The sequence below is a fragment of the Coenobita brevimanus genome, chromosome 70, assembly GCF_032717465.1.
Source record: "Coenobita brevimanus isolate Jiangsu-jjx chromosome 70, ASM3271746v2, whole genome shotgun sequence".
Lineage (NCBI taxonomy): Eukaryota > Metazoa > Arthropoda > Malacostraca > Decapoda > Coenobitidae > Coenobita > Coenobita brevimanus.
Genome location: NC_137023.1, coordinates 31,953,775 through 31,972,970, shown reverse-complemented (window position 1 = coordinate 31,972,970; position 19,196 = coordinate 31,953,775). Strand labels below are relative to the sequence as shown.

Here is a 19,196-nt window from a genome sequence, read left to right as displayed (position 1 = left end):
ATGATCGGCTACACAAACTCTTCACGGTGGTTTCGCTGGAGGTCTGAGAACCGGGGAAGACGGACGTATCTTCATTCCTTCTGTCCCAAAACAGATGACAATGTTAGGTGAAAATCAAAATAGCAGGACATTCAAGATGATCTAAAAAAAAAAAAAATGCATGCACATGGATGAAATGTAATGGGCCTATGTCCTACGTCTAAATAGCCTATAGGCGAGTCTTCCATTGTTGACAAATTAATAATGAGCCTCATACACACATTAGTAATATCACTCAACACTTAGCATTACTGTGAAACTCATTTCATATGTATATAGTAAAAGGCAAGAATTACAGCATTAGGGGTACTGACCAATGAAGTTGGTTGTTCAGGTAAAATATAATTATACCGTAGTTTACCTTATATAAAACTTTCTGTGATCATACAGGTCAAAGAAAATGGCTCATAGTCATTAATGGATGAAGGAAAACATTTAGGTAAATGAGAACACACACACACACACACACACACACACACACACACACACTTTCATATATAATTATAAAGGACTGAATCTGTTACTCCGAAAAATAAGATATATTTCACTAACGAAGCAAAGTACCAACGACAATAAGATGCCGGTGAAAAGACGCGTAGTATAGTTGTCATAAAATTATATATATATATATATATATATATATATATATATATATATATATATATATATATATATATATATATATATATAGTCTCTCTGGAAGAAAGGGCAAAACTTTGGGAAATAATAGACTGGTGATTAAAAAAATACTATAACAACATGTGTCCAATTTTCAACCGTCAAGGAGTAACAATTACTGATAACCTTATGGGTGAAAATGGTCTCCCTCATAATTTACCCTTAAGGTTATCAGTAGCCCTAGTTCTGTAGCGGCTGAGATTTGGACTCAATGATAAAGCATTTTTTGTTTGGAATTCCCTCATCTGTCACTTCCTAAAATCATGCCTTTCCTACCGCGACACTGTATGATCATATAAATATATATATATATATATATATATATATATATATATATATATATATATATATATATATATATATATATAATGCTGCGATAAATAGTTCAGCTCAGGATGTGATGAAAAGTGAGATGTGAGAGGCAGTGGCATGGAATATTTGGCGACAGCCTAAGTGGCCTATTGCTGAGGTCCGAAATGGGAGCCTACATTAAAAAAAAAAAAAAAAAAAAAGTGTAGCTCAACACTGAACGCATATTTGTTATCGATTGCATTTTCCAGTCTGTGATTGTAGGGGAGTAGCGATGTACGATATCGGAAAAGTAGTCTAACCAGATCTGCACTAAGCGACTTAAACAAGTTTTGTTTGTAAACTGTCCATGGGAGGAGGTTTTACTCCTTGTAGAAACTTACTGCTTAGGTTCATAACTGCAAGACAAGGACCCCGACTGAAAAGTCAGGACCTCGATTGCAAATACTTTTGTTTGTGAGTGAGATGATTCAGGTGAAAGTTCAGGAATTTTGTCTTTTTTTTTTTCTGTGTGTGTGTGTGTGTGTGTGTGTGTGTGTCTTTTATTTTCATAATTACTTCGACTGCTATTTCGTGAATGCTTTACCACATACATTTCCGAAATAGTTCTGTGAGCATATATTCGCATGGTGTGTGTGTGAGAGGATACCTTATGAATAGGTGATAGCTGCATGAAGTGTTTCATTGCCAGCACTGGAGTTTGTGATGACACAGTAGTGTTTACTTAGTGTTAAGGTTTTTGGTGTATGCTTCATTGTTTTAGTGGACTTGCTTAACATTTTATTTCTATGTGATTTTAGAGTTTATATTTTTCTTTTGTGTTTGACCGGTGTTTAGTGTCCGTATATTCACTGAAGGTTGTCTCTGTCCGAGTATCTGCTGTTATATGGCGAAATCTGTGTTATATTTCTTAGCGCTGCGCGTTGTGTGTGTGTAATATATATATATATATATATATATATATATATATATATATATATATATATATGTAATTCACCGGGTCGGTCAGGATCACTTGATGGTCGTGATCGTCAGCTTTTACCCTCCCGGAAGGGAGCTGAGAGCTCATATAGTCCGATCTAAGGGCAAGGCTGTGACCTTCACACACGCACACACCCGTCCCCTTGCTCAAGGGGGACAGTAACCACCCACTTCGTCAGTGAAACTTTTCGCAACCTGAGCGAGGCGCGAACTCCTGTCCACCAGTTGGCAAGCGGGAACGTTATCACTGCACCAGCGAGCGGTGTATGTATGTACGTATGTATGTATGTTGACGACTGTTGTATCATTGTCATCGTATGTGATTTAACTATAAAGTACCTCGAAATGTGAGAGTCGTGGCGTGGTTGGGGGCGGTAGTGTGGGTAATTGTAAGTTAAGAGTGCGGGTGGGGGTCGTCTTGTGGGTGATTGATGAGGGAGTGGTATGGGTGAGGATAGTAATGTGGATGAGGAGAGTGGGACGGTGGGAGTAATAATGGGGGGTGAAGGTGATGGTATGGATGGGGTAATAGCAGCGTGGAAGAGAGTGGTGCTGTGGATGGGGTAGTAATGTGGATGAGGGTGGTGGTATGGATAGGGGTAGGAGTATTCATTAACTTTACGGTGGCGACATAAGCCCTGCTCACTGATGTATTTCATTTTCAAAAAAGTTCAGTGATATAATCTTTACACGGCTCCTGTCGCAAGTGCTGATAAACCTCCCTTTTATCCAGTGTTTTATCTGTCGCACGAAGCAGGATGGTATAATTTTTGGCAACGTGCTCGATACCTTTGAGCCATACTCAGGCTGTGTGTGTGTGTGTGTGTGTGTGTGTGTGTGTGTGTGTGTGTGTGTGTGTGCATTAACTCCTCCTAGGTTATTTGATGGATTTAAATGAAACTTCCCAGCAGAGTTCGTCGGGTTCCTGGAAAGGTCTTCCACTACATACAGTTTTCCAGCCATGATTTTCTGGGGGGAAGGAGCAGCCCTCCAGCGGGAAAAAAACGCTCAGAAATAATGAAAAGAAAGCAAATATAGCTTATAATATCGTAGTATATGTTGTACAATGGAGTCTTATCCGTAATGCAATGTTAAGGGAGCATGATCCCCTCACCAACGATTCTTGAGGGGTTAGCCCCCCCTCCCCAAAATCAATATGATCAGTAGTGGAAGTGAGAATAAAGATTACAACGAAACTTTTCAAATTCATTCGTCTGGTTATTTGATAATGTCCTCAGCTACATAAAATTGTCCACTATAATTTTCAGGAGGATCAGCCCCCTCCAAAACTTATAAAGGATACAAAATAGGGTAAGAAGAGCAGATATGACTTTGATATTATAGCACATGTTGTACCATGGATTCGCATTCGTAAAGCGATTTTTGGAGAATGTGGACCAACAATGATTCTTGGAGGGGTCTGTTCTCTTCCCAAAAGTAAGAACGACCAGAAATAGGGGAATGTGAGCAAATGGATTTCACTAAAATCGGCAAACATATCGTAGGATTAGGTAAGCAGTTTCCATGCTTCCTCTCAATGTACAAGAAGAAACTGCACATCGATATTTGGATAACATGACTTCCTCCCCCCCCCCAAATTCTTGGGGTTGTCAGCCCCCTAGCCTACCAAAAATAAAAAAGATCAGAACTAAGAGAAAGATCTGACTAAAACTTCCCAGGTGAGCTCGTTTGGTTACTCTGAATGTCTTCCACCATATATAGTTTTCCAAGCATGATTTTTATGTGGGTCAGCCTACTTACCAAACTGATAATTCTCAGAAACAATAAAAGGAAAGCAGATGCAAGTTTGACATCTTAGTTCATGTTGTACAATGGACTCTCATCCTTAATGCGATATAAATAATAATGAAAGTTTTAAAGGAAAGATTTGAATGACACATCCCAGGTGAGTTCATTTGGTTACCGGGAAGGTCTTCGGTTATATGCAGTTTTCCATCCATGATATTTAAGGGGATCAGCCCTCCTCAACAAATTAAAAGCTCAAAGAATTTGTGAAAGGATTGCAGATATGGCTTTGCTCTTTGTAGTACATTGAACTCCCACTCGCAATGCGGTATTTGAGGTGCATGTCCCTCCCAGTGATTCTTGGAGGGGTTAGCCTCCCTCCCAGAAATAAAAATCATCAGAAACAGGGGAAAGTGAGCACATGGATTTCAATGAAACTGGCATACAAATCGCGGGATTAGGTATGCAGTTTCCATGTTTTCTCTGAGCGCACAGGAAAAAACTCCACATTTACTTTTTTTCATGCCCTTTTATGTTCACTATAGGTATACAAAAGCTGAAAAACGATCGAGAATCTTTGCTTAGAGTCGGAGTTAAAAATATTATTACCGCCTAGGCCTTCTGTCACCTGCCGGCTACCTTGCTTATGTATTATTGCATTGAACGATGACGATAATATTGGTAAAAGCACCGAATAAGCGGGAAATTTGTCAGTACTTGCAGCTAAAACTGTATGAACTACGTCCGAGAATTTTCTGTTAGATCATGCCTAATCCGTAATTGGATATGGTGTGTCATGAGGCGGGGCTTATCTCGCCTGCGAAAAGTGAGTAATCCGTAGTGTCAGGTGAGGGAGGATAGCTTAAGAGGGAGGGGGTAGTGTGAGTGAGGACAGTGGTATGGATAAGGATGGCAGATAAAATAATAAGGACCGGAAGTGGTAGCCAAAATGCAAGTAAAGTCACTGACAGGGAAGGAATACAGTTAGCAATGCAATACAGGAAGGCTTGGGTGGCAGCACTTTTGTGTGAAACCTGCACGACATCTTAAGCAAGTGTGAGATGTGGGTAACAGCGTAGGCAAGGGTGGAATTAGGTTGCTGCCTCCGCGATGAAGGTGGCTTGAGCGACAGCCTAGGAAAGGGTGTGCCACTGGATGACGTGCTCCCGTTTCTTGGATAACATGAGGTTCCAGTGGTCTAGGGCGCGGCCTCTCGCAAACATGAAGGATCCCAGTTGCACCCGGCCCACAACCTTATCTGTGGACACATCACAAACATGTCACAAACATCCATCACCACCAACAATTATATCATCTCGCAAATATACATACATTTTTTCTTTATGGATCAAATATTCTCTTACAATTATGTAGCACTTAGAAGCAATGAGATATATGAGAAGGGACGCCTGCACATGAGGACACTTATAGATATCTGATCATCACCAGATCTCCTACCACGTTCCTGTGTTAATAACTGTGCTGCAGTGACAACGTGTACTGGGTTTATAAATAAAGAATTCGTCTTTACTTTCTCGAGGATGTGGGATACACGAAAGAGCAATTAGTCTGTTTTGCCTTTTTATCTTCATGGAAATTCTACCTTGCCTCGTTTGTAGTGTTTAATGTATGCACAACAGCTTTCCTCAAAAGTCGTCCGTTAGTTGAAAATTATACTCGAATTAATTTGAAAAATCTTTGAAGTACGTATTTAACAAACTTAGATAAATTGGAAAGTGAAAACAGACTACTATCGCTGCACGTTCTGCTAATAAAAAATGGCTTACAGTAGCTAAGACATGGAATAATTACACCGATTAAGGTATAAAAGTTACATGAATTGACACAGTAATGATTTACTCTGATTAAGGTATAAACACTGCATAAATTAATGAATATTACTTAAGGTATAAGATGTGCTGTTAATTTTAAAAAGGGAGTAGGGTAGGAACGACAGCATATTGTGGGGGAAGCTAATAGCTGCGGGATAAGACTGCCAAGCTCTGGACATGGTTGTTATTTATCAAAGCCAGATATGCTGACAACAACATAACACTCACGAAAGGGAATCATAGTGAAATCAGAGTATGAGTGGGGAGCACGTCTAGTCGTGAGCTCTAGATGGAAGCAGTTGACGAGCCCCAGAAGGAGGCAGTTGAAGCCTTCTGAAGAAGGCTGAGGCCAAGTACTGATACTGTGAAGCCAGATCTATTCTGGACCCGTTCATACGTAAATTTAGCCGCAATCTTTGTAATCTGGGATTATAATAAACCATATGTTTATTAAGTGAAAGACAGTACATAAAAGGAGCCCATGCATGTAACTTGTAGTGGTAGTGATATATCATTAGTGGATATTGGAAGGAAGTCTATCTATCTATCTATATACCTAGGCTGCTTCCCCCAAGGAAAGGGAGGTAGCCGAGACAGGACGACTCACTCTCCATTTACTCATCCATTCAAACACATTCATTCGCATCTTAGCCCCAAAGGGGAGAACGGACAGATCCTCACCGCATCACACCGCACAAGGGTCAACTGCGCAATGCAAGCAGTGACATCCACAGCAGGGCCCGACAGCAGAACTGGTTTACCCCTGCCACATCATAACAGACCCATCCCCTTACCCGCACCTGACCTGACTAGCTGATCAGACCAAAATGCGGGAGAATATCCCCTCAGGGCTGCGTCATCACTTATTCATTCACAATTTCTCTCCATTTATTTCTGTCACGCACAGCCACTCTTCCTTGCTCAACAGACATCCCTCTCGCATCCAGCGCTCTCTTCACACTGTCCATCCATCCTATTCGTGGTCTTCCTCTCAGTCTTACACCTCTCACATCAGATCTAGTTATCTTTTCACCAATCGCTCATTATCCATTCTCTCCATATGCCCAAACCATTGCAACACCCTCTGCTCAACTCTACCAGCCATCTCCCGAACAACTCCAGTTCTCCTTCGCACTTCATCATTTCGCACTCGATCCATACGCGTCACTCCACACATACTCCTCAGACATCTCATCTCCATTACATTCAAACTTTTCCTCTCTGCTACACCCATATTCCATGTTTCAGCCCCATATAACGCAGTCGGTACCACAACACCCTCATACAGCCTTCTCTTTACATCCATTCTAAGCGAACGACATTTAAACACTTTTTTCATTCCTCCCAGCACCTTTCCTACGTCATTAATTCTAAACTTCACTTCTGCATCTATTCTTCCATCCACAGCAACATGTGACCCTAGATATTTAAAACAATCTACCTCCTCAAGCAACTCACCATTCAAAACTATATTCATCCCCCTACCATCTATCAACCTCGTACACTTCATCACTTTACTCTTATTCTCATTTACTTTCAATTTCCTCCTTTCACACACCCTTCCAAACTCCTCTACCAACTGTCTCAATTTCTCCTCTGAATCAGTCACCAATGCAGTATCATCTGCAAACAGCAGTTGCTTCAGATTCCACTCTCCTCCATCAACATTTACCAGACTCAGACCACCTAAAACTCTTGCATTCACCTCCCTTACAACACCATCCATGTAAATATTAAACAACCAAGGCGACATCACACATCCCTGTCGCAGCCCCACTCTCACGGGAAACCAATCACTCACAGCATTTCCCACTCTTACACACGCTCTACTATTTACATAAAAACTTTTCACCCCTTTTAGTAACCTACCATCAAGTCCATACAATCTTAAAACAGTCCACAAAGCCTCCCTATCAATTCTATCATACGCTTTCTCTAAATCCATAAATGCCCAAAACACATCCTTGCCTTTCGCTAAATACTTTTCACACACTTGTCTCACAGCAAACACCTGATCAACGCATCCCCTCCCTCTCCTAAAGCCATACTGCTCATCACTAATCACTCCCTCTGTACCCTCTCTAACTCTCATAATTAACACTCTACCATACACTACCTACAAGACTCAACAGACTTATACCCCTAAAGCTAGTACATTCATACTTATCACCCTTGCCTTTATACAACGGGACCACACAAGCACTTGCCCAGTCAATTGGCACCATACCTTTCTCAAAGCACACATTCAATAATCTTACTAACCAGTCAACAATAGTCACTCCACCACCCTTCAGGCATTCCACAGCACACCCATCCATACCTGCAGCTTTCCCTGTTTTCATCTCCTTTACTGCCTTCTCCACTTCCTCCTTCGTGATCAAAGAATCATTCAACTCTCCCAACACATTTATTCCTTGCACCCTTCTATCTGCCACAATCTCAGCCACGTTTTCCTCCTCCACATTTAACAATCTTTCAAAATACTCTGCCCATCTCTTCCTTACTGCATCCATCTCAATTAACATCCTTCCATCCTCTGCTTTTACTCGTTCTTCCTTCCCAGACTCTCCCTTTCGCACCCTTTTCACCTCCTTCCAAAATATTTTCTTATTCTGTTGAAAATTCTCTGTCAGCCGCCTACCCCACCTCTCATCTGCTGCCACTTTAGCATCACGCACAGCCCTTCTCGCTCTATTCCTCTTTTCCTTATACCTTTCATATGACATCTCATCCTTCCTCTGCAGCCACACTTCATATGCACGTCTCTTCTCAGCCACAGCCATACTTACTTCCTCGCACCACCATTCACTTCCTTTTCTTACACCACCACCCACACGTCTCACACCACACACCTCTTCTGCATGCTCCACCACAGCACTCTTAAACAACTGCCATTCCTCCTCCGCACTGCCATTTTCCCGATCTTTCACTGCGTTCCACTCATCTTTCAATTTCTCCTGATACTCTATCTTTTTCTCTCTTTTATCCAACTCACTCACTTTCAAAACCTTCCTGCCACACCTAACCCTCCTAGCTCTCACCCATCTCTTACCTACTCTTAACTTTCCCTCCACCAGGTAGTGGTCAGACATACCTCCACCCTCCCCTCTCAGAACTCTCACATCCAACAATCTTCCTATTACATTCCTAGACACAACCACATAGTCCATCAAGGCTCTATCAACAACCCTTCCACCCTCCTGTCTCACCCATGTATACTTATAAATATCTTTCTTCTCAAACAGCGTATTCCCAATCACCATCTCTCGCTCAACACACATCGCTATCATTCGTTCCCCATTTTCATTTCTTCCAGGCACACCATGCATACCAACTACGCCTTCAACTGCTACATTTCCCACTCTAGCATTCAGATCTCCCATCATTACCACATTCACATTCGCTCCAAAACTCTGCAGACACTCATCAACATCATTCCAGAAAGACTCCTCTCTTGTTCATCCCTTTCACTACCAGGCCCATATGCACTCACAAACACCCACAACTCACGTTCAAATTTCGCTTTCACCCACATCAGTCTCGATGACACCTCCTTCCATTCAATCACACACTGCTGCACTTCCGGACTCACTAACAAGGCCACACCTTCTCTTGCCCTTCCTCTATCAACACCTGACAATCTTCCATTCACACTTCCAAACATATATTCCCCCTTCCCTTTCATCTTCGTTTCACTCAAAGCTAACACATCCAACTTTCTTCTCACAAACATTCTCCCAATCTCCTCCCTTTTAGCCTCAATTGTACTACATCCACGCACATTCATAGACCCAATCTTCAGGGTACGGGGATAACTCCATCCCCCGTCCCTTTCTCTGGCCTGTCTCTTTTTAGGAACTAAAAAAACAGAGGAGGGGGTCCCTAGTCCCCTCACCCCGCCCCTTTTAGTCGCCTTTTACGACACGCAGGGAATACGGTGGCAGTATTCTTCCTAACACAACCCGGCCGCAGAGTAGTAGCACCACCCCATAGTGCGGCCAGGTTGTGTCCCCCCCGCCACAGGGGGGACTGATGTGTGGAAGGAAGTACTTGGTTTTAATGACTCAGAGTATACTGTCACGAATCAATATGAATTATGTGTCATGAATACCGGTATGACAATATGCAGAATCCCTTCAAGCTGTATGCAGGTTTTGACCAACAAATTAGTTGAGTCCACATCTTGGGTCATTTTCCTGGTGTTTAGAATACTGGGTTACATGCACTTTAAAGAAAGTATGAGGAATGTGAAAAATGGCGACAGGGAATGCAGGAGCTCCTGGAAGCCTCTAATAATCTACTTTCACTGATTATTCTCAGTTTAGATATTTAATTTCCAAACATATATATTTTTCTATTTGCACACCTCCTAATTGTTTGTTACACATTATCATCATCATCCTTGTCTTACTTTCCACCAAGGAGTGGGGCTGACAGGACCCAGAAGCAGGGAAAGGAAATTAGAATAAAGTAGGAGAACCACCAGTCTTCCACGCAGTGTTATTATTTATCATCCTCAATTCAATGACGTCTTTTTGTTTTCTGTTCTTGTTTTCTTTGGTTGAGTGTTTACATATTTGAAAGGCTTTTCAAACTGAAGGGGGTAGTTATAGCTTTACTGAATTTCTTCGCTACACGGGGTCTTTTTTGAAGTTGCATTCAGTCAACTGGAGCAATCATGAAGGAACGTGAAGGAACACACAGCGAGTTCAACATTGGCGCCATGTTTTGACATGCAAAGCGCCAAACCTTTGACTTCATTAGCTCAGAAGCCAGTCACTTGTTCTAGTAATTGTCCTTAATCAGTATTCCAAATTCACTGTAATTTTATCCAAACCTTAATTTTCTCATAGCCATCACCATGACCTTTGACCTTTTATACCTCAAAATTATTATAGCCCTTGTTCCTCTGATGGTCCTCAACCATTGTTCCAGATTCCGTGTAGGTCCTCTCTCTCTCTCTCTCTCTCTCCCGTGGAATAATATATATATATATATATATATATATATATATATATATATATATATATATATATATATATATATATATATATATATATATATATATATATACGTACTGTATATACGAGATGCTACCCAAAAGTTCCAGTAATTTGAATATTGTAGGAAAATAAGTTACCTTACCTCCTAATTCTCACTGTCGCCTTCGAAGTAGTCCCCTTGGGCATGTACACAGTGGTCCCAGCGTTTTTTCCACAAGTCTATGCATCCCTGGAAGGCTTCAGGCGTGATGGTCTTGAGCACCTCCTGCGACTCTGTCTGGATCTCCTCAATCGAGTCAAATCGACGCCCTTTCAGTCGTAATTTCAGCTTGAGAAATAGGAAAAAGTCGCAGGGGGCAAGGTCAGGCGAATAGAGTGGGTAGGGAATGGAAGCCAGGAACTGCTGGACAACAACTGATGTGTGGGCGGGGGCGTTGTCATGATGCAGGACCCAGTCTTTGTTCTTCCACTGTCTTTCACTATTCTGGGCGTTTGCGGCGGATGTTCTCCCTCAGACACTGCAAAACTCCACAGTAAAACTTTCCGCTGACATACTGACTGGGTGGGACGAATTCCTTGTGAACAATCCCGTGGATATCGAAGAAAACGATCACCATCGACTTGACTTTGCGGCGAACTTGACGTGCTTTTTCCGGCCTCGGTGAATTGGGAGACTTCCATTGCAATGACTGTTGCTTTTTCTCCGGATCATAACCATACGCCCATGATTCATCACCAGTTATGACCTTGGAGATGAAGGTGGCATCATCTCTGACCTGATTCTTGAACTACGTGCAAACTGCAATGCGATGTGCCTTCTGCTCATCACTCAGCAGTCTTGGCACAAATTTTGCGGCAATGCTTCTCATGCCCAACATGTCAGACAAAATGCATTGCACGCTCCCATAAGACAGTCCAACGATATCAAAAAAAATCATGGATAGTTCGTCTACGATATGCAAGGATAGCCTGACGAACATTTCCAATGTTTTCTGGTGTTGTTGCTGTTGACATTCGTCTAGAACATTCATCGTCTTCGATGGACGTTCGTCCTTCCCTGAACCGCTTGAACCAGAAAAATGTTCTGCTCTGGGACATATCATTGTCACCAAAGGCTTGCTGAAGCAACCGGTGAGTTTCTGCAGCCATGTTGTGTCTGCAACCATTCCCAATATTGTCCTCTCTACGAGCACGTAATCAGTCGGGCTTCTTCCAACGCGATCCCCGTTCCCTCTATACCATGTACATTTACATGCATCTTTATGTCTGAAATACGAGTTACAAATGCAAAACCTCCTCTCCTGACACATATCCTTTAGTCGCTTCCCATTAACATTTTCTCCTGGTACTCCATTATAACCCATTATGTATCCTCAGGACCAGTGCCTGCTCTTCCGTTCATATCACCCATTATGATCACTTTATAGCTCCTTGACATTTCTCCCACTACTTCATCCAGCTCATCCCAAAACGTGTCTTTCTCTCTCTCACTCCTGTCCTCACGTGGTGCATACAGTACAATCACCGCAACTTTCACCTTCTCAAACTTGAACTTGACATAAATACAGTACACCTCAAACTGACACGTTTGTAGTCTCATTCCACTCTGCCACACCTCATTCATCAACAAAGCAACTCCTTCCTCGCATCTTCCTCGCCAATTCATGCCTGATCTTACACATTTCACACCCTCCCACTCCTCCACTTCACAACCATTCATCCTCGATTCACACAATGCCATCACGGAATATCTTGCACTCTTGAACACATTCATCACTTCCATCCTCTTGCTCTCCTCATTCACACCCCTCACATTCCACAAGGCCATGGGAATCTCCCCATTTGGTTGGGGCCCCGGGCAGGTATTGGGCCCTCCAAGGCTCTCTGAAACAAGTGCCATGATTAAATGATTTGGGATAGGGGAATCTGGGGGACACTTAACCCTATCAAAAGCCCCGGTCATATGGTTACCACCCAGCGTAGTAAATGGTATCCTGGGTACAGGAAACCATTTGGCTTGTCACTCAGTGTAGAGGTTATATAGCATCTCCACACTGAGTGAGTGGATGATGGGCACCCCCATCCACCATATATATATATATATATATATATATATATATATATATATATATATATATATATATATATATATATATATATATGTGGAGCCTCTGTGGTACAGTGGTAAAGTGTGCGTTTTCGTTCACGGAAGAAAGAGGGTTCGCCCTCTGCCAGGGTAATAAACTTCGGGAGCGTTCTTCTGACCACGTACTACATTGGCGGACATAAGGGGTGCTGTGGTTGAACCAGTGTCGCATACCATAAAAGTATGCTTGCACCCAGTCGGCCTGCGCGGGCCGATTACACTTGGTTCACAGACTACATACACATCCAAAGCCACTCCAACACTATAATCACACTTACAAGCACTTCTTACCATACATACAATCTCTGCCAGACAGCCTAAGCCACTTGGTAGAGATACATTGGCTGCATCGTCCCCTCTTCGGTTGGGATAGGCCGGTCCTGCAGTGGACACTCAAACGGCTTATGGGGTGATATATATATATATATATATATATATATATATATATATATATATATATATATATATATATATATATATATATATATATATATATATATACAGTATATGCCAGCAAACAGACGAAGACAGGCATGTAACTCTCCCGGCGCTACGGTCGCGTCGTTGTAGCTATCATGTTACATGTCGTCATAGTTCTGTAGAGATTAAAATGTATAAAGTAGTTGTTTCTTGGAGTTACACGGGAGGGAATCACAGAATGTCCTCACTGACTGCCTCTCTCCCGTCCTTCTTCTTTTTTAAAATGTCCTGGTAAATTGTCTGATTCACACTTTGTATATTACTGCAACAATACTTTGTTGAACATCATTTCGCTTCATTAACTCTTTCACATTATAATATCTCTGCCACTTTATTCATGCTGTCACCAGTCGATTTTATTAACCTAACGAATAAGAAAAATTAAACGAAATAACGTCCTTTGCCAGATGTGTTAAGGGTCAAAATTTCACCTAATTCAATCTGACTGTTGACGGCATACTCTGGTCTGTTGCGTCTTTACCTGTAATGGGTTGTAAAAAAGTAAATGACTGTTGGATGTTATTATGCAGTGATGTTTCTTTTCTCACATCCATAATTTTAAAATATTTATTTATACATTCCCTATAGCTTCATGGCTAAATATTTAGTCTCCAGATAAACAAATCTACCGTGCCTCTTGTAACTTTTTTTCATCATCATCTTCATCATCATCATCAGCAGCAGCAGCAGCAGCATCCTGCCTCTTTTTTTTTTTTTTTTTTTTTTTTTTTTTTTAAAGCTGCAGATGGGGTTATGTAGGGTACAGAAATCCAGGAAAAGGAAGAATAAGACAGTGAGAGAAGTCTTCAACAGCACGGTTCTCGCGCCCATTCATTTACCATTCAGTTCTCCGAAGTCCTGGCTTCACTTGATAGGTACACCTGTCCACACATAGCTTCATATTTACCAATCAGAGTCAGTTCGATAACTGTCAGGTTAGAAAGAAGTGTGGTAAACCCATGTTATAAACTCTTCCGTACAAAATTCATTCAGGCAGCTAGATCCCTTGTCAGCTCCCTAGACATGTCACCTTCCATCTCTCTCTCTCTCTCTCTCTCTCTCACACACACACACACACACACACACACACACACACACACACACACACACACACACACACACACACACACTTACCACATCTGTCTACCCCATTATTGGCCTACCACGCCTCCTCCCACCTTCAACTCACTCAGATAAATCTTTTTTTCACCATTCTGTTCACACCCATTCTCTCTACATGACCATATCATCTAAGCATACACTCTTCAACTGTGTGCCCACGGATTTCATTACTCCACATCTTTCAGGATTCACATTATTCCTTATCCTATCCACTCTCCGCAGTTCACATACATTCCTCAGCCGTCCCATCTCCACTGCTTCTACTCTTGACTTTTCATTTTCATTCCACACCATAGTCACATACCCTCATGGCAGAGTAGGCACTAAACCAACTTCATGCAAGCAGCCACCACAGTTAGGCTTTTGTTCCTTATCAAGGCCTTCATTGCACCAGCCCCTTTCCTTCCCATTGCCACTCTGCTTTCCACGTTTCTTTTATTCATTTATTTATTTTTTTCACGTTTGCCTTTCTTTTCTATCACTCCGTCCAGGTATTTAAAGTCTGTAGTTCATTCTCCATAATATCGCACCATCTTTCCCAACAACCATCATTTTACTCTTATCTTAATATACTTTTAAGGCATAGTGCTTGGAGAAATTTGCAAAACTGCACCAGTCTACCAAGCTCTTGTCCCCTATTTGCAAACAACACTGCATCATCTGCACACTCGTCTGATCTGAGATAATCCATCCTTCACCTTTTACTAGTAACGGCATCCCTCTCTCCATGATTTTTTAAAAACTCATATATATATATATATATATATATATATATATATATAAATATATATATAAAGATATATTTACTTACCGAACAGTCATGGGGGGCATCACACAACCTTGTCTCGCTCGCTCACCCTAATGCGTGCATCACCATTAAAAAAAAAAAAAAAAAATCAACGGCATTCAGCAGGTTATCATCTACATCATACTATACGAACGCAAAACCTCCCAGAGTACAAGTTTATATATCTGCTTTCTCTTATGTTTTTTTCCAAGAACCATTAATGCCACACATACCTTATAGTCGTTCCCACAAGCCTTCTATACTACCTGTTCCATTGCAAATATTTCAAGCACGCATCTTGTACCACTCCGAAGCTACCCTATTCTTTACTAACCATGCCTTCTGACATATCTTTTTTCTATGATAATTCTTCTATACCTAGTGCACAACACCCAAAAGACTTATGCCACGCAATACTGCACTCACTTTGTCACTTTTATTCTTGTCCAGAGGCACAATCACAGCCTCCCTCCACTTTACTAATTCATGCTTTCATATCTATCTCTAAAAAACACTTCATTCCACTCTCTCTGCTACACTTTATTAACTCTGGATACTCCTACACCTCATCAACAAATGCTGTTTTGCCTTTTTTCAGCTGTATCATAGCAATCGTCAGGTCTGCCAGTGTCACTTTCCCTGGCACTACATTCCTTTGCACACCACAGAAACCAATCATGGTTACAACCTTTCTACTTTCGCCATTCCAGTTCACCAGCCTTTCAAAATATTCTATTCATTTGCCCCTTATTTCACTTCCATTGTCTAGAATTTTTCCATTTTCATTCTTCACAATTTCACTTTTTTCAACATGCACTTCTACATTTTCCCACCTCTTTTCCAGAAGAGTTTCCTATTTTCAGGGTCTGTCTATTGCCAGACGCCCTAATCCCGTAAGGGGTGGCCACAAACAAATCGCCTCCATGCCGCCCTGTCCCCCACCATTTCACTACCCTGCTCCCAGCCCACACCCCCCTTTCTCATATTCCTCTCCACTCCACCCCTTCACCTCATCCTTGGCCTCCCCCTTCCTCTCCCACCCCCTCCAACTCACTCACATACACTCTCCTCGTCAGTCTCTCGCTCTCCATCCTCTCCACATGGCCAAATCACCTCAGTGTGTTTCTCCTAACGCTTCCTATCATATCCACATCCACACAACAATGCTCCTTCACTTTCTCATTTGTCAGTCTGTCTCTCCATGTGACTCCGCATGCTCCTTTCAAATAACTCATTTCCACTGCTCTCACACTTGACTTGTGTTCCTCCAATAAGGTCCAAGCTTCACATCCATAAGTTAGAGTTGGCATCATGATACTGTCATGCAGTAAGTTTTTTACTCCCATGCTCACTTCCCTGTAAGAACCAGCAACCTTTCTGCCTTGTTGTGCCCTTTCAAGCACTTCACCCTCTAAACTTCCATTCTTACTCATCACACTACCCAAGTACTTAAATGCACTCGCATTTTCCAGTTCCTCTTCATCCAGCCTCACTGTACATTCAGTGACTTCACTTCTTTCGAAGACCATAACTTTACTCTTCTCTACTTGCACCTTTAGATTTCGTTTCTTACGCTTTCTCCCAAACTCATCCACCAAGCCATGCAGTATCATCTGCAAACAACAGTACAGGGAGTTTCCAAACGCTACCCTCTCTCATTAGGGCAGCTCCAACATCCACTGCACGACCTTGTATCTCTTTTATAATCCCATCCATATACATATAGAACAACCATGGAGACATGACACATCCCTGTTTCAAACGAACCTTCAAACAGAAAAATTCACTGCAGCCTTAGCACCCTCATACATACTCTTCACGGCATTCAACAACTTCCTATTTACTCCATATATTTTTAATACTTTCCACAATCCTTGTCTATCCACCCTGTCATATGGTTTCTCCAAATCTATGTATGCCGCAAACAACTTCTTTCTCTTCTCTAGAAACTTTTCCACTAAAGATCTAAGAATGAATATATGATCTACATAACCTCTTCCCTGCCTAAAACCTCCCTGTTCTTCTCCAACTAATTCCTCTGTTATTTCCCTAATCTGACAATAAGTATCCTACCATATACTTTTCCTATTACAGTATGGATACAAATGCCCCTATGATTAGAACACACTTCTCTTTCCCCTTTACCTTTGTACAGGGGAATAATTATATCTGAATTCCAATCCTCCGGGACTTTACCTTCCTCCCAGGCGAATCTGCACATCTTCTACATTCATTCTACTACTATCTCTCCCCTAGGCTTCAGCATTTCACCACACACTCCATCAATTCTTGATTCTTTTCCAGTTCTGACTTTCTTCATTGCATCCACAACTTCCATACTACTGATTTCTTCTTGTCTTCTCACATCCCTCCTTCTCTCAGCCATTCCCCACCCACTTAAAATCGCATTTCTTTCATTCTCTATGATCAGCACTTCCTTAAAGTGTTCTCTCCATCTGCTCATTTTTTCTCCCTTCTCCGCTAGTAATCTACCTTTTTATATTTCACTCCCCAACTAACTTCTTTAACACCCTGTCTAACTCTTTTTACCTCTTTCCAAAATATTTTCTTACATTCCCTCCACATTACACTCAATTTCCTTCCAAATTCATCATCCACTCTCTCCTTACTGTCTCTGACTAATCTCTTCATCTCTTTCTTTCTCTCTACATAAAACTCTCCTCTGTCTCCCAGCTTCCTCCACACCTCTTTTTTTCTCATCCACTCACTATATGCTTTCTTCTTTTGTGCCACAGCCTCTCTCAACTATTCATTCCACCATGCTGTTCCTTGCACCCCCTTTCGTCTTCTCTTCACTCCACACGCCACCTCACATGCTGCACAGATTTCTTCTGTGAATATCTTGCACACACATTCCATGTTCTCCATTTTCTCCAGATCATATTTACCCAATCGCTCCTCCACTTCTCTCTTACATTCTGCCTTTTTTTTTTTTTTTCCATCCTCTCGTAACTTTTCCACCCTCCTTATAAGAACTACTTCCTCCTGTCCTTACCTTCCTCTATTCCTCCACTTCATTTCAACCTTAACTTTCACCACCACCAAGTGGCGGTCAGAAAGTCCACTCCCCCAGCCTCTATACAGTATACTCATGCATCCATTACACACTCAGGGGCGCACCCAGAAACTGAGTAGGGGAGGTTTCCAAATTATTGACAAGTCCTTGTGAGCAAAGCAAACCCATACAGCTGTAGGTCCCGGGGGAGGGGTACTGTGGGCTTCTCAGAATTTTTTTTTTTTTTTTTTTGCTTTAACGCTCTTGCAAATTTATTAAACGCTCATCATAACAACACAAATCATATCATAACTTACTAAACAGACATCATCAATATTTGACATTGTATGGCAGTGCTGAATTGAATTCAGATGATTCAGGTATATGAAAGTTATCATGGCGGGGGGTGAAGTCTGACTGTCGAAATAGGCCTGGTCAGACCACACCTTGCAGTAATTGGAGGAATCAGACTGAGGGGGGTTTCCGGGCAACCAGGAAACCCCCCTGGGTGTGCCCCTCTCATTCTATCATCCACACACACATAATCAGTCACTGCCTTCCGTTCATTCAGTTCACCACTCACCCTTCTCATCACTCGCCACGTATACCTATGAATCATTTTGTGTCTGAATAGGGTATTGGCTATCACTAACCCCCTCCCGCCACAAATGTCCACTAGAGCACTGCCATTCTCATCTATCTTTGCAGGCACACCCCACTCACCAACTACTCCATCCACCTTCACATTTCCTATTTTTACCATTCATATCTCCAGCCAGAAACACTCTCATTCCTTTCAAACTTTCTTATGCACTCTTCCACATTTGTCCAAACCTCTTCTTTCACTCTGCTTGCTTGATCTTGCGTTCGCGCATACACACAGTCGTCCACATTTGTAGTCCATCTTTCAATCTTACTCACACAGTTCTTGAGCCAACTGATCCATACTCTCTTATTTTCTCCTTCCATCTCTTGCACACAACAATACACACTCCTTCTTTTGCCCTCTCATTCTCACCTACTCCTGCGCATATACCCCATCCATTCTCCCATTCTT

The 19,196-nt window shown here is 41.9% G+C and overlaps 1 protein-coding gene across 1 annotated transcript in view; it reads right to left on the bottom strand.

Moving 5' to 3' along the window:
- Positions 1-4,886: 4,886 nt before the first annotated feature.
- The window catches only part of LOC145406407 (synaptotagmin-15-like), a 124,275-nt gene continuing 109,965 nt past the window's right edge, over positions 4,887-19,196 (bottom strand). The window contains exon 7 of the mRNA XM_080277566.1: positions 4,887-5,011. Within this exon, the coding sequence (XP_080133692.1) occupies positions 4,887-5,011 (125 nt within the window). The remainder of the gene's footprint in view (positions 5,012-19,196) is intronic.